Genomic DNA, 15,000 nt, shown 5'->3' on the forward strand with positions numbered 1-15,000 from the left:
ACTTCGCTTGATGAATTGAACCACAAACTGTCTTTTTACCCACAATTCTGCGTGGCATTCAAATACCATGGCTGTTTAATGTAACCCAGCAGCACTGTAATGATGAGGTCACATGAGGGACACATGGGAGCGGCACGATTGAGAAAACTCTGACCTTTTGACCTTTCCCGAGTATGAATTTGTTCAGTTCCGAGTGCGAGTTCTGTATTGACTCAGATTTCACTGTATGTCCACTTTCAGCTGCCCTACCCACTCTCCACTGCCCTACCCTAAAAAAAAAAAGATAACACCATCTCCACATAGAACAAACTTAAATATGACATTTCTACAAATTTTGAATAGACGAGTATTATATATTTCCTGGATTTAACATTTCAGAAAAATATCAAACTTAATATGCGGTCAGTTATCTTTAGTTTCAGATCCTCAGTCAGCGGCTAAGATGAACCCATGGCTGTTGAGTGTCACCACAACGCCCAGAAAGATAATTCACTAAGCACTGGAGATGTCTGCACCAGACTTGGATTAAGGCCTAAGACTAAAGAAAACACTAGTCAAGTCACTGCAAAGGTACCCAAAGACATGCAGTCAGGCCAGTTGGACATGCTAAATTGCCCCTGGGTGTGAGTGACTGTCTGTGTCTGTCTGTCTGCCCTGCGATGGACTGGCAACCTGCCTTCTGCCCGATGACTGCTGGGATAGGCAGCACCCCCCGTGACCCTGAGGGAGAAGCGGCTTAGAAAATGGATGGATGGTATAGTAGTTGGTTAGTGTAGTGGTTAACACCTCTGCCTTCCACCCTTCTTGATTAAGCATGCTACACTATACCAATAAGAGCCCTTGGGCAAGACTCCTAACACTTCCTTCACCCACCTGCGTAAAATGATCCAATTGTAAGTCACTCTGAATAAGTTTGCCAAATGCCGTAAATAAAAATAATTAATAAATAAATAAAAATTCAGCAAGTAAATTGCAACTGTGTATTAAAATGTGTAGAAATACATTTTAGACAGATGTTAGTTTATTTAGTAAAGTGTTATATAAGTTATATAACCTTGATTGGTCCACACCTAACAAAGCAGGTGCGAAAGCAGCCTTGCTTTTATGAACTGTGTTCAATGGAACTATTACTCTGTGGGAATTTGAGGAAACTACATTATCTAAAACCAAATGGCCAAACAATCACAAACATTACATGACACAACTTCCTCTGGTAAAACGAATCCTGCTCCAATAAACAGGTCACGTATGAGGTTCCGCAAGGTCACAAAGGCAAGTGGAAGCTGGTCTGAAGCAATTCACCCTGAATTGGTGGCCAACTCAGACTTGGCATTTCATATATTGTATGGGCAGTCTCCTTCCTCTAATATATAACACATACAAAACAATATGTGGGGCTGTAATCTTCTTCCTCCTGAGAAAATACACTTCCTCCTCCTGAGACTGCAGCCCTGCAAGTTTCCCAGCCACGCAGACTGGCATTATTACAGTAAAAAAGAGGAAGCAGATTCCAGTGGCATTACAAATAACCTCTGAAATTTAATACCCGCCAGGGTGTGCGGATCACGCAGTGTAATGAAAACAGCCTGTTTGCTGGCCCAATAAAACCAACACAGAGCATAGAGAAAAGCTTCCTCCCAGGTTACAGAGAGGCTGAACGGGTTTAATAGGTAAAATGTAAGCTTTAATCTTGAGTTATTAAGTTGCTTGACAAAGCCAATATACTGTTCTTCAATATCTTCTTCTTCTCGTGTTCTCACAGGTCCCGCTTTCAAGCTAGAACCACAAAATGACACGATTCCAAAGCCTGTACATCAACAGCACACCTGTGCTTCTGGACAATGTCTGAAACACTACCTGGTATTTAGGGGTCCCACTGCTAACTTACTTGCCACAGGGGTGCTGATGCTTCAACGGCACCAAAATGTTTGGTTTAACAATTGCTCTTGTCTCAGTTTTATTGTGGTTCTGTGCTCTTCCTCACACTGACTGAGATCTTCTTCATCTCCGCTTCTGTCTTCAGTTACTTAAGAGATTCATAGTTTACTAAGACGACGAAGCATAACTTCATATTAAGTTTTTTCCAGTGACCCCCAGAATTTTGAAACATTGGGGGGGTCCAAGATATAAATTATTTGATCCCAGATCCCTTAGGACCCCCTGTATTTTGCAACCACTTGGTATAGCATAGCAACAGCCTGGCAATTCCATATCAAGCCTAGGAACACCTTAACAACCACCAGGGATACAACAGCAATGGCCAAGCAACACCTTAACAAACACTGAGGTTACCATAACAATGGCCTATCAACATCCACCAAGCAACCAACTTTGATAATGGCCTAGCTACACTTTAACAACCACCTGGGATACAGTCACAACTGTCTGGCAACACCTTGCCAACCACCTGGGATACCACAGCAATGGCCTAGCAACACCTGAGCAACCATATGTGATACTGCAAGAATGGGCTAGCAAAACCTTAACAAACACAGAGGATACCACAGCAATGGCAACACCATAGCAACCACCTGGGATAACATAGCAACCACCTAACAACACCTTAGCTACCACCTGGGATAACATAGCAACCACCTAACAACACCTTAGCTACCACCTGGGATACCATAGCAATGGGCTAACAGCAACTTAGCAGCCATCTGGGATGATATGGCAATGGCCCATTTTTATTTCCAATGTGTCAAATTCAGCAAATAAACAATAATTGTGTATTCAGATGTGCAGAAGTGCGTCTCTGTAGAAGATGTGTTCACTTATTTAGACAACCAAATTAAACATGGAATTCGACCAGACTTCTGAAACTGTATCCCAAGAAGAAGAAAGTTTGCTTAAGCTTGCCTGCAGGGCTATATATACACATTTATTGCATTAATGATAAAAGTACATTATAAATAACAATCACAAGACGAAATACACTCACACACACCATTCAGACAGCGTTTTATAGGCGAACTGCCTCTGAAATCTTTATTGTGAATAAGTAACGCTAAGTATAAATAATTGAGCCGAGCACAATGTCAGGCAGATCCGTGCTGATGGATAGAGGTGATGCAATGAAGTCCAATTCCACTTTAAACCAATCAAAGGCATTCGGAGGAAGGCTGTTTGAATAGTAGGAGAAGATAATTGAGCAAAAGGGCTGTAAGAGGAGCCTTTAAACTGATAGACGGATCAGAAATGAATGAATGAATACTGATGTATGTGTTGGAGAGTCTTGCGTCATGCGGAGTCTCTGGCTGTTGGGCTGGGAGGGTGTGCAAACTTCCTAGCGTGATATCAGTAACCAGTATGATTCATGTTATTGCAGTAGTCATGGGTGTAACGCTCCACTTGAACCCTGAGTCCTGCTACATAGCACGGACACCACCAGGCCATGAACATGCTGTAGCAGATGCCATATGCTGTCATGAGATGCCATAACAAATTTTGTTCAGAGCAGAGAATGTCAGGCGCAATATTGTTTTTTCATTTGTTTACTATTGTTTCTGTGTATGTTTTGATGTTTGCCTGCTGGCTGAGGAGTTCGGCATCATATCCTCTGAGATAGCGGCCGAGAGTGATTTTCCCACTGTGGCTGAGAGGCTTCTTGGGCTTAACAAACACTGAAGATAACATAGCAATGGCCTAGCAAACCCATAGCAACCACCTGGGATACCTTATCAACGGGATAGCAAAACCTCAGCAGCCACCTGGGGTTATATAGCAATGGCCTAGTAACACCATAGCAACCACCTGGGATAACATAGCAACTGCCTGGGAACACCTTAATCACCAGGGACACCAAAGCAGCGGCCTAGCAACACCATAACAACAACAACCTAGCAACAACATGTGATACCGAGGTGACACAGAGGTCAGGGATAGTCTGTGTATTTACTACACACAAAATGGAACTCGTTTTTTTTTAATGTTTAGGCTTGAAGCTGCGGCCCAATCACAAGCCTGAACCTGCTGAGGGTAAACAAATGCACGTAAACACAAATGTTTATCATCCACACTGCAGAACAGACGCCGCCAGACTCACCCTGTTTAACATCTCCTCAGGTTAATACTGGGCTGCACATCACTTTAAATACATAAACGGAAAACTGGCAACAGAAATATTTCACAACTACACTTTCCACCCAGACACACTGTTTCACATGTACTGCTACTCAACAGTCACGATTTATTTTGCCTCACATCTGACAAATTGGCAGAGAGGAACTAGTGATGTGCTTTAAAAAATACTCTCAAAAACTATGAATACAGTGATTTAAATTCAGCATTTCAGACACTGCAAAGTACACATAAATAAACCATGATAGACTGAAACCGTCAGTAATACTCCTCCATCCCGTAACACTGTGTATCTACAGTATCTAGATTATTATTGGGATTTATTATTTTATTATTATTTATTGGGTATAAAAAAGACAACATGAAAAGAAGGAATGTTGTGTTTAATAAAGCAGGGTGAAGCTGCAGCCCCTCTGCTGGTTTCTCTCTAAACGAGAGAGAGAGAGAGAGAGAGAGAGAGAGGGAAAGAAAGAAAGAGACAGAGGGGAGAGAGAGGAGGGAGGGAGAGAGACAGACAGAGAGAGAGAGAGAGAGAAAGAGAGAGAGAAAAAGAGAGAGAGACCCAGAGATACAGAGAGACAGAAAGAGAGAGAGAAAGAGACGGGGAGGGTGAGAGAGACAGAGAGAGAGAGAGAGAGAGAGAGAGAGAGAGAGAGAAGGAAAGAAAAAGAGAGAGAGAGAGAGGGGGGGGACTGATTTCTCTCCACTGCATCTGTAGCTGATGAAACAAGTCCGTAACACAAACTCTCACAGCCAAATAACCACCTGCTTTAAAAAGACCAACACAATTCAGTCATTAAATAACCGCCTTTATGGCCTCTCATTATCTCTGACAATTAAACAGGCTGCTTCTGTTACTGTGCCTTTAAGACTGAGATATGTAAATGAGTCTATTCTAATTGGCTGCCCTCTATTGTGCTTTATTCAAAAAGCAAGCTGGGTTTCAACACTGCTTCTAACTTCAGCGTGAGTGGGCAGAGCTACAACTCTGTAGGCTGAACAGGCAGATGTCTGCCGTTGCTGTCGTTGAAAAACATCTTCATTTTTGTTGCTTTCTATTTTTCTATATTTTTTGAAACCTAAGAAATGCAAACATGCTTCAAAGTTACTAAGAAGAGCTTCCACTAGTTAAAAAAGTTTTGTCCATCTCCTGTGAAGCTACTAGTGTGATGCGTAAATTCACTGGGTTTTAGTGACATCACAAAAGCACAAATTCAAAACGTTCAGCAGATTTCAACTTTATGTAAATGAGCCCGACTGCCACACTGCATTCAGCCAATTAGGGAGAAACAGACTGGACTTTCTGGTAACCTTGAAAATATGAGTTCTAACTCAGGTTAACACAACTCAGGTAGCTAACATGCTAGTAAAACTGAGTGAGCTAACGCTGGCTAGTGTGGGCGACTGATGATTCTGAATCTCATTCTCACTGTAAGCCTTTGGTGTAACATTAAGAAAAAACAAGAAGTTTCCTGTTTTCCTTCATTTCTATAACAACAACACAGAAGTGATAAGTACAGAGATGCTGCACAGCTAAAACACGACATGTGATGGGGAGACTTAGCTGGAGAACAGATCTGGCCACGATAAATACAATTTGGGAAAGGAATATTTTAAAAAAAGAATAAAAACCTAAATCAAAAAAGCAAATCCTAATTCAGGAAATAAATCTCAAGTTATGAAACCCTAAACCCTAAATTGAGACATATATTATGTCAGTTACTGAGTATATGTGCACAGGTGAGGCTGTAATGTAAACAAAAAAACTAAAATTTAAGTTATAGTAATTTACAGTTGGCTAGAGAGCTACCATTACAAAACTCCCCCTACTGCTCAACAGGATTGTCACCACTGCAGTTTCAGTTTCCATTTCCTAACCCTGAGAGTCTCCTTCAGCCAGCCGGTACACAGAGCTCTCTCTCCTAATAAACAGAGGCTCTACACTTCTAAGAATTAACAGACGTGATAATCAGCCAGTGAGTGCAATCGGACGTGCTGGAGCAGAAGATCAGACAGTAACAGAATCTAATAGTCATCTGAGTGATTGTACAGCTGTGTTTTCTCCTCAGGGCCTGCACAACTGGAGCGTTTTCACTCTGAGACACGTATAAAACCCACAGCAGGTGTATATCAGCCGTGAAATCAGGCCGTTTCTCACCTTCCGGATGTTTCCGGCACGCGTGCCGAGGAAGCCGATGCAGTAGCCATCGTAGATGTAAGCGGACACCGCAGTCAATCGCTCAGCTGTTTCCGTGTAAACTGTGTGTCCTGTGACGAGCTCAGAGCCGCCCAGAGGCTGGTTAATGTCCAAACCACAGAAATGGTCATCTATGGGGACAGGCTGAGAGAGGGAATGAGAAGATGAGAGAGAGAGAGAGAGAGAGAGAGAGAGAGAGAGAGACCAGATAAGTTAGACTGAAGTTACATTTACTATACAACTTATATCATTATTATTACTACTGTTACTGATACTATGACTACAACTAATAACACTATTATTATCACTATAACTGCCATTACAACTATTATTGATATTCCTATTACTGCTATTACTACTGTTGCTACTCCTACTACTACTGTGATTCCTACTTGACAGTATTACTTCTATTACTTCACCTACGGTCATTCCCACTATTACTACTACTACTGTTTTTAGTATGTCTAGTACACTGTTATTAACAATATTACTAATATTGCTATTGCTACACGACTGATGAGTCACTGCTCATCAAGTGCAGATGTGGAGTCCCAGTGACTCTGTCGCCGTCCGTGAGTGGGGGCCAAAGAGAACCCAACGTCCCTACTGACCTATCCATGCTCCAATCCTTATCCATCTACGGAAGGGGAATTAAAAATTAAAAGCAGGTCTGATGTGGCCTGTGCTGAACGCCTGAGTAAGCCAGACATTTAACTCAGGCATTCGAACAGCAGTGGAAATATCACTGCACACGGAGAATGTCACCTTGTTCCTGGACCAAATAGACAGAATATCAGAGCGTAGCGCCGGACGTTTGGGATTCCTGTATTGGAGCTCAGTAATGTAGGCCAGGGAAAAGAGGGTAGATACAGTTTTCCTAAATGCCACTGTACATCTCAGGAATACACTTCTAACACAATCTAGCACTAAAATCCATCAGCTAGAGTCGTCCTATTGGGGGGACAGTGTGGGCAGACTGAGAGAGGAAGTCCTCCTCAGCAGGTCCTGCTTACAAGTTTGGAGGTGATAAATGTGTTCCAGTGGTTTTGGTCATGGACGTCCTGAGAAAACTTTCCAAACAGCTTAATTTGAGCTGGACCCAGACACGGTACATCCCAGACTGCATCCCACCTATTTTAGTAGATCTGACACTTCACATGAGGACCTACATACACCAACCGGCTACTTACTCGTTTCTACACTCTTTGTCCACTTTATCAGCTCCACTTACTGTATAGCTGCACTCTGTAGTTCTACAGTTACAGACTGTAGTCCATCTGTTTCTCTGATACTCTGTTACCCTGTTCTTCAGTGGTCAGGACCCCTATGGACTCTCAGAGAGAAGGTACTATTTGGGTGGTGGGTCGTTCTCAGCACTGCAGTAACACTAACATGGTGGTGGTGTGTTAGTGTGTGTTGTGCCGGTCTGAGTGGATCAGACACAGCAGTGCTGCTGGAATGTTCAAACACTGTGACCACTCACTGTCCACTCAATTACACTCTTCCTTGCTGGTCAAATAATACCTGCTCTGTGGGGTCCTGACCACTGAAGAACAGGGTAACAGAGTATCAGAGAAACAGATGGACTACAGTCTGTAACTGTAGAACTACAGAGGGAAATTATACGGTCAGTGGCGCTGATAAAGTGGACAGTGAGTGTAGAAACAAGGAGGCGTTCTTAATGAAATAGCCAGTTGGCGTTTAGTTTGGGTGACCCACGTATGAGAGGACAGGGCAAAATAGTCCCCAAGGAAAATTTGGATCTGGATTATTCCAGATTTTCCACTATTTTACATCATCAACATTCCTTATAAACCCAGAAGACTCGTGTAGGTTCTCTGGTGGTTCTGGATTGTAAATAAAGTGTCTATATCTGTGTTGTAGTCATGGCGACACCTGGTTCCCATCACCACCACTGGAAAGACGTCTAAACCATTTCACACCAAACCACTTGGAATAGTTTTATCTATGTTTCGGGGAAACTGGGCTCTCAGTTAATTATCAAGCATTTCTGAGCTGAACTGGACATTTTCGAGCAGGACAATATTCAAATGTACAGGACGAAGGTATCCAGGATCAGGATTGGCCCTTGAAATGTCACTGCAACAAAACAGTAAACAACAAAGCAGCGCTTCATACTGAATCAGTCTGCCGTGATTTAAGTACTGCTTGATCTGACGCTACACCAACACACCGTCCATAAGCAGCGTCGGCACAGTGGCTTTGATTTATTATCAAAGAGCTGAGCGGTCTCCTTACAGCGTCTCCTGCCCTCCATTAAAGAGCTGTCAGGGGGAATATAAACCTCAGCTCCTGGAAACCGCTTTGTCCGGTAACACCAGCTGTGTCAAGACTTTCTTTCATTTAGCGCTACGACAAAGTAACGGAGAAAAACTGCTTCAGCGGCCGTGGTCAGCCATTCACTGATGGTCACACCGGCCTGGGTGGAAGCTTTAAAAAACAATGACTTCATAAATCATTAAAAGTTCTTTCACTTGTGACATATGACCCCTCTGACCCCTGACTTACACTCCCTCCTCCCAGTCAGACTATTTCACCACTAGGGTGATTGGTAGGGTCATCAATACCCTTTTCAGTGACACAGTATCAGGTAGTGTTCCCGTAAGGACTGGTCGATGTTAGTCACACCTGATAGGTATTACATACCCTGGTCTAAATGGCCCATATCATAAAGAAATTCATATAGAGAGTCATATCAAAAAGTCTGAACGCGCTCTGTCAAACGCTAACAAACTTAAAAATGCAAATTTTACTTCAATGTAATCCGATCGACTTGCATAATCAGATAATGGGGAAACTCTGATTATGATCGAAAATGCACTCATATGCTTTTTTTTTCATGGACATTGCTCACCTCAGAAACGGTGAGTTTGAGAAGAGGTACTAGTACGATGCCAAGTGTGATGATGTTGGAATATATTTATTCAGGGTGATTCAAAAAGATTTATCCAATTTCAAAGCGCCATACTTTGACAACTGTGAGGCGTCTAGGAACCAATCACAATCCAATTGTAAGAGACATAGATTTTCTGACTGTCAGTGGAAGATGGGCTTCCTTCAGGCCGTGAAGAGCCGCGACCCCTGAGCAGAAAGCGCTCTGCGTTCTCCACTTTAATACGAGTGAATCTGTCCGTGATTTTCGTGGGCAGTGAAGCTCCAACAGCTCGGCGCTGGTTCCACAGCACTGGATGATCTCCGAAATCCCACTGAAAGAGCCTTGAGAGCAGCGACGCCCGACACGCTCAGTCCAGTCTGGGATGAGTTTGACTGTGGCGTTGATGTCCGTACAGCTGGAGGAGGTTCAGACTGAGACCTTGTACAATTACATAATAAACTTTATGCTCATTTAAACCGTTTACAGCTCACTGCACTGATCTGGAGCGATTTATACGTGAAATAAATCATTTTGAAATCAGATCAATCTTTTTTAATTACCCTGTATTTTATTCAATTGATTCAAATAAAGTATAAAAATTAACTTGACATTTATTGGCTGTCCCTGCTGGTATTCTATAGCAGCGCTCTGCTACGTGATGCTGCACAACGCAATGCGGCACATCCAGCATGCAGTGGCCTTTGGACGGTTAGGCCACAGATCTTTTAATTACTATTTACTAACTACTATATACAACTACAACTTGTGACTTCAGGTTGTCAAACCACACGCTACTAGCCGCATTTCCTCCTAAAAATACAGCGACATTCAAGTCCAGCTGATCTCTACCAAATATCTGCTATATGTAGACACAATAAGTCCGAAATAAACTTCCACTGCAGGCTGAATGTATACGGTAGCCCGGGTATTCTCAGAACCCCTGTCCTTCAGCGATATGTGGGTCAAAAGCCCAGATTTCTTCTCCAGCAGAAAGATCAATCCCCCCTTCTCTTCTCTGCCATTCCAGCTACATGCACTGAATGGACAAGCAGCCTTCAAAGCACGGCTCCTCTGAACTACTGAATCAAATCAGAGCCTTAGCAGACTGCAGGCGGTCCGCTGCTGCTCCAGGCCCTTTCCTGTCTCCGTCTAACAGGCCGGAGCATCGGCATTATTCAGTGGCTCTATATGCACGTCTATAGCATATTAACATTAATGAAAAAGAGTTAGTGGAATGTAGAACAAGCATGTTTTGCAAATTTACTGTCTGATAAGTTAATAGAGCGGCTACAGGAAGCCCAGAAAGCGGAGCCCAATGTACTTTTTAGACTATTCTAGAGTGGGGAGCCCTCAGGGGCTTCTAGGTCTTCAGAGAAGGATTCATTCCTGAGAACTTTTTTTATTTAACAGAACCTTCATGCTGCTTGAATTTAAACTCTAAATACTGTAGTAATGCTCTTATTTCATTGATACGGTTTGGTTGGGAAAAAAAGGGCTACATTTATGAAACATCCAGATCTGGGATTTAGGTATTTAGATGGATACAGCCAAGCTGCTCTCCCATTGGTTAGGACTTCAGGAACTGGGCTGAAGGCTTTACATGCTAGATCAGGGGTCAGCAACATGAGGCTCTTCTATTGCCCTGTTGTGGCTCCACAGCTGAATCAGATCAGTAGGTAATAATAAAATAATCCTCCTCTACAGTAAAATAAAGCTCTGCTGATCCTTCAACACAGTTTAACAGTAAATGGTCTTAAACGCTGGAGTTAATGTAGAACTGCTGATTCACCCTTTAACCCTGAAGATCAGCGCAGACGGCTGGTTACCATAGCAACACAGACGACAGTCTCGTCCAGCCAGTAGCTACGAAACGGCAAAGAGAGAGATTTAAGACGGACATCGATAATCTGGAGACGAATGGGCTGATTAGTGTTTATAGCCACTCCAGCTGGTTTCCTGATACGTTTAATCTGCAGAGAGAAACTGAAACACTAAAAAGTTTGAACTCCAGTGACTTTCTGGTTAAAACTGAGGATTTTGTAATTTGGCTGATTAACTGGCTGATCAGGTGACCTTGTGAACTGTTTAAAATCAGTAATAAAATGCTATATTTGACATTATTTTGACACAATATTTATTTCCCCATTTATTTTAACACCAGTGACCAAAATCTGAGACACATGAATTTTTTAAATAAAACACATTTTTAAATGTAGTTTAACGTTAATGATATAAAAAGTAAACATGACTCTGTTTTATATAAATTCCTCAGTTAAACCTCTTTAAAACATTGTTTTATATTAAAATGGTTCCTCAAATTTTGAAAGCTGGTTTTGTGACAAGCTGTTTTACAGACGCAGATCGAATGTGAAGCAGGATAAATAAAGAGAAATCAGAGAATCAGGAGGGAACGTCTTCTTTAATCGTGTAAATCTATATCCTGACTTTGGGAGCTGGGTCTGATATTTTAAGTATCTTTTAAGCCCTGAAACGTTTGTGACACGGTTTCCCCTCCAAATGGAGAATGACCTATTTGGCAAAAGAGCAAATGTAACTATAACGTAAATAACTGGATAATCAGCGATTCTGAACCATTTTGTGTCCAACTTCCGGTTTCAGACAAAATTCAAAGGCTATAAAGTCTTGAACTAATTCTAATCCATTCCATCTACTTTTCACAATCATAGTACTAAGGGCAGCAGTTCTTACAATAGCAATAAACAGATAAATAAATAACAACAATAAAAATATATAAATAAATAAATAAATAAACAGATCTTACCGCTTTCGTGCACTGGACATCCTTTCCCAGCAGCCAGTGCAGCTCCAAATTGCCCTCACCCTGATAGCAAGAGCGCAGCCTCTCCTTAATCCGCAAATTGATGTCCCGGATGGTGAACAGGCAAAGTGCAGAGTCATCCGAGGGCCTCTGGTACTGTTTCTGTCCTTTGGAAAAAACGGCGAAGAGCACGTCGTCCTGTTCACTCGCGTTTAGCGCTTTGGCCAGGACGCTGCCGGCCTTGGCCAGGTACGCTGCCTGCAGGAGCCGGTACTCCACCCCCTTCTGGACGCAACCAATAGGCAGTGAGACGTACGAGTGGAACTTGTTGTCGCCTTTGCAGAGTCGTACGATGCGCGAAGTGTAGAAAAGATCACCAGGTGAGCCACCGGCATCCGAGGTCTCTGGCTGCACCGTCAGGAAATAGACGAATCCGCCGCTAGCAAAGCCGTATACGTAGTAGATGTCGAACTGCGCGACTAGCGCTAGCGTGTCTGAGGGTATCTTTACCAGCGATGACAGGAAGTCCGTGTGAAGCTCGTAATCCAGCATGGCTGCCGACTCAGGGTCCTTGGGCAGCTTGCGGGCCGAGATGGTGGGGAAGTAGTCCTGCTTTCCTCCAACGGCTGTGCCAATGTAGAGCGTAGCATCGCCACGGGAACCGCGGGGATCGTGATGGCTAACAATCACTCCACACATGCCGCCCGTACGGTTGACACTAGAGAAGTAGTGCTCTTTCTTATGGGACGGTTCGGCCAGGACGAACAAGTCGTCCAACCTGAGCAACTTGCAAACGCCTTGGTAAAGGCTTCCACAGGCTAGCAGCCGGTTCTGTGAGTGGTCGATCAGCAGCAGCTTGTTGACGTTGTTGGTGTACGAGAGCGGCTCAGAGCACGGCTGCATTATCAGCGGAGGGTAACAGGCCTGGTTGTCCAGCTCAGGTCCGGTGTTGTGGGTCACCAGAAGATCGAGTTCAGGCGAAAGCTTATAGATACGGTTGACTCCGCCCAGGTAAACCATGCCAGTTGACTGGTGGACAGCGAGATGATTCAGGCTCCAGTCTCTCCTGTCCAACTGGAATGTGTTCATGGTTTGGGCGGAGCAGATGGACGATGCAACAAACCAAAGGCAGGAGACAAACTCGAAGCTCAAGTTGAGACGACGGCGAAGTGTGGTGCTGTGGCGTAGCTCCATTCTTAGAGAATTTGCACAAACTCAGCAGCCCAGCTTTGCCAAACACCAAAACAAGCTCTTTGTCTCCCCCCTGCAGGTAGGCTGAAGCTCAACAGTCACATCATGAGCCTGAAAGAGAGAAGAAAAAGAGGAAGAGATTTGAGACATTATCCTTAAAAGGCCATAATACTGTCAGTTTGATATACTTTTCTCTTCAAGAGTTCTTTAATTAAGCTTTTTCACAGTAGCTATGACATTTCTATGAAGTCATATTTTGTCAGTTCTCCAGGTCTACATGAGTCAGACAGTAATCAGATAATGGAGAAACTCCAGGTCTGCATGAGTCAGACAGTAATCAGATAATGGAGAAACTCCAGGTCTACAGGAGTCAGACAGTAATCAGATAATGGGGAAACTCCAGGTCTACAGGAGTCAGACAGTAATCAGATAATGGGGAGACTCCGGGTCTACATGAGTCAGACAGTAATCAGATAATGGGGAAACTCCAGGTCTACATGACTCAGACAGTAATCAGATAATGGAGAAACTCCAGGTCTACACGAGTCAGACAGTAATCAGATAATGGGGAGACTCCGGGTCTACACGAGTCAGACAGTAATCAGATAATGGGGAAACTCCAGGTCTACATGACTCAGACAGTAATCAGATAATGGGGAAACTCCAGGTCTACAGGAGTCAGACAGTAATCAGATAATGGGGAAACTCCAGGTCTACAGGAGTCAGACAGTAATCAGATAATGGGAAACTCCAGGTCTACAGGAGTCAGACAGGAATCAGATACTGGGGAAACTCCAGGTCTACATGAGTCAGACAGTAATCAGATAATGGGGAAACTCCAGGTCTACATGAGTCAGACGGTAAACAGATAATGGGGAAACTCCAGGTCTACAGGAGTCAGACAGTAATCAGATAATGGGGAGACTCCAGGTCTACATGAGTCAGACAGTAATCAGATAATGGGGAAACTCCAGGTCTACATGAATCAGACAGTAATCAGATAATGGGAAAACTCCAGGTCTACATGAGTCAGACAGTAATCAGATAATGGGGAAACTCCAGGTCTACATGAATCAGACAGTAATCAGATAATGGGAAAACTCCAGGTCTACATGAGTCAGACAGTAATCAGATAATGGGGAAACTCCAGGTCTACATGAGTCAGACAGTAATCAGATAATGGGGAAACTCCAGGTATACACGAGTCAGACAGTAATCAGATAATGGAGAAACTCCAGGTCTACACGAGTCAGACAGTAATCAGATAATGGGGAAACTCCAGGTCTACAGGAGTGAGACGGTAAACAGATAATGGGGAAACTCCAGGTCTACAGGAGTCAGACAGGAATCAGATACTGGGGAAACTCCAGGTCTACATGAGTCAGACAGTAATCAGATAATGGGGAAACTCCAGGTCTACATGAGTCAGACGGTAAACAGATAATGGGGAAACTCCAGGTCTACAGGAGTCAGACAGTAATCAGATAATGGGGAGACTCCAGGTCTACATGAGTCAGACAGTAATCAGATAATGGGGAAACTCCAGGTCTACATGAATCAGACAGTAATCAGATAATGGGAAAACTCCAGGTCTACATGAGTCAGACAGTAATCAGATAATGGGGAAACTCCAGGTCTACATGAATCAGACAGTAATCAGATAATGGGAAAACTCCAGGTCTACATGAGTCAGACAGTAATCAGATAATGGGGAAACTCCAGGTCTACATGAGTCAGACAGTAATCAGATAATGGAGAAACTCCAGGTCTACACGAGTCAGACAGTAATCAGATAATGGGGAAACTCCAGGTCTACAGGAGTGAGACGGTAAACAGATAATGGGGAAACTCCAGGTC

General features: G+C 43.4%; 1 protein-coding gene across 1 annotated transcript in view; it reads right to left on the reverse strand.

The window, feature by feature from the left end:
• The window catches only part of LOC108444095 (plexin-A2-like), a 165,509-nt gene that overhangs the window by 102,576 nt on the left and 47,933 nt on the right, over positions 1 to 15,000 (reverse strand). Inside the window, exons 2-3 of the mRNA XM_037532242.1 lie at positions 11,956 to 13,254; positions 6,239 to 6,421 (exon numbers count right to left, since the gene is read on the reverse strand). Of these exons, the coding sequence (XP_037388139.1) occupies positions 6,239 to 6,421; positions 11,956 to 13,146 (1,374 nt within the window). The 5' untranslated portion in view covers positions 13,147 to 13,254. The remainder of the gene's footprint in view (positions 1 to 6,238; positions 6,422 to 11,955; positions 13,255 to 15,000) is intronic.

Source organism: Pygocentrus nattereri, chromosome 21 (assembly GCF_015220715.1).
Source record: "Pygocentrus nattereri isolate fPygNat1 chromosome 21, fPygNat1.pri, whole genome shotgun sequence".
In the NCBI taxonomy this organism is placed as follows: Eukaryota; Metazoa; Chordata; class Actinopteri; order Characiformes; family Serrasalmidae; genus Pygocentrus; species Pygocentrus nattereri.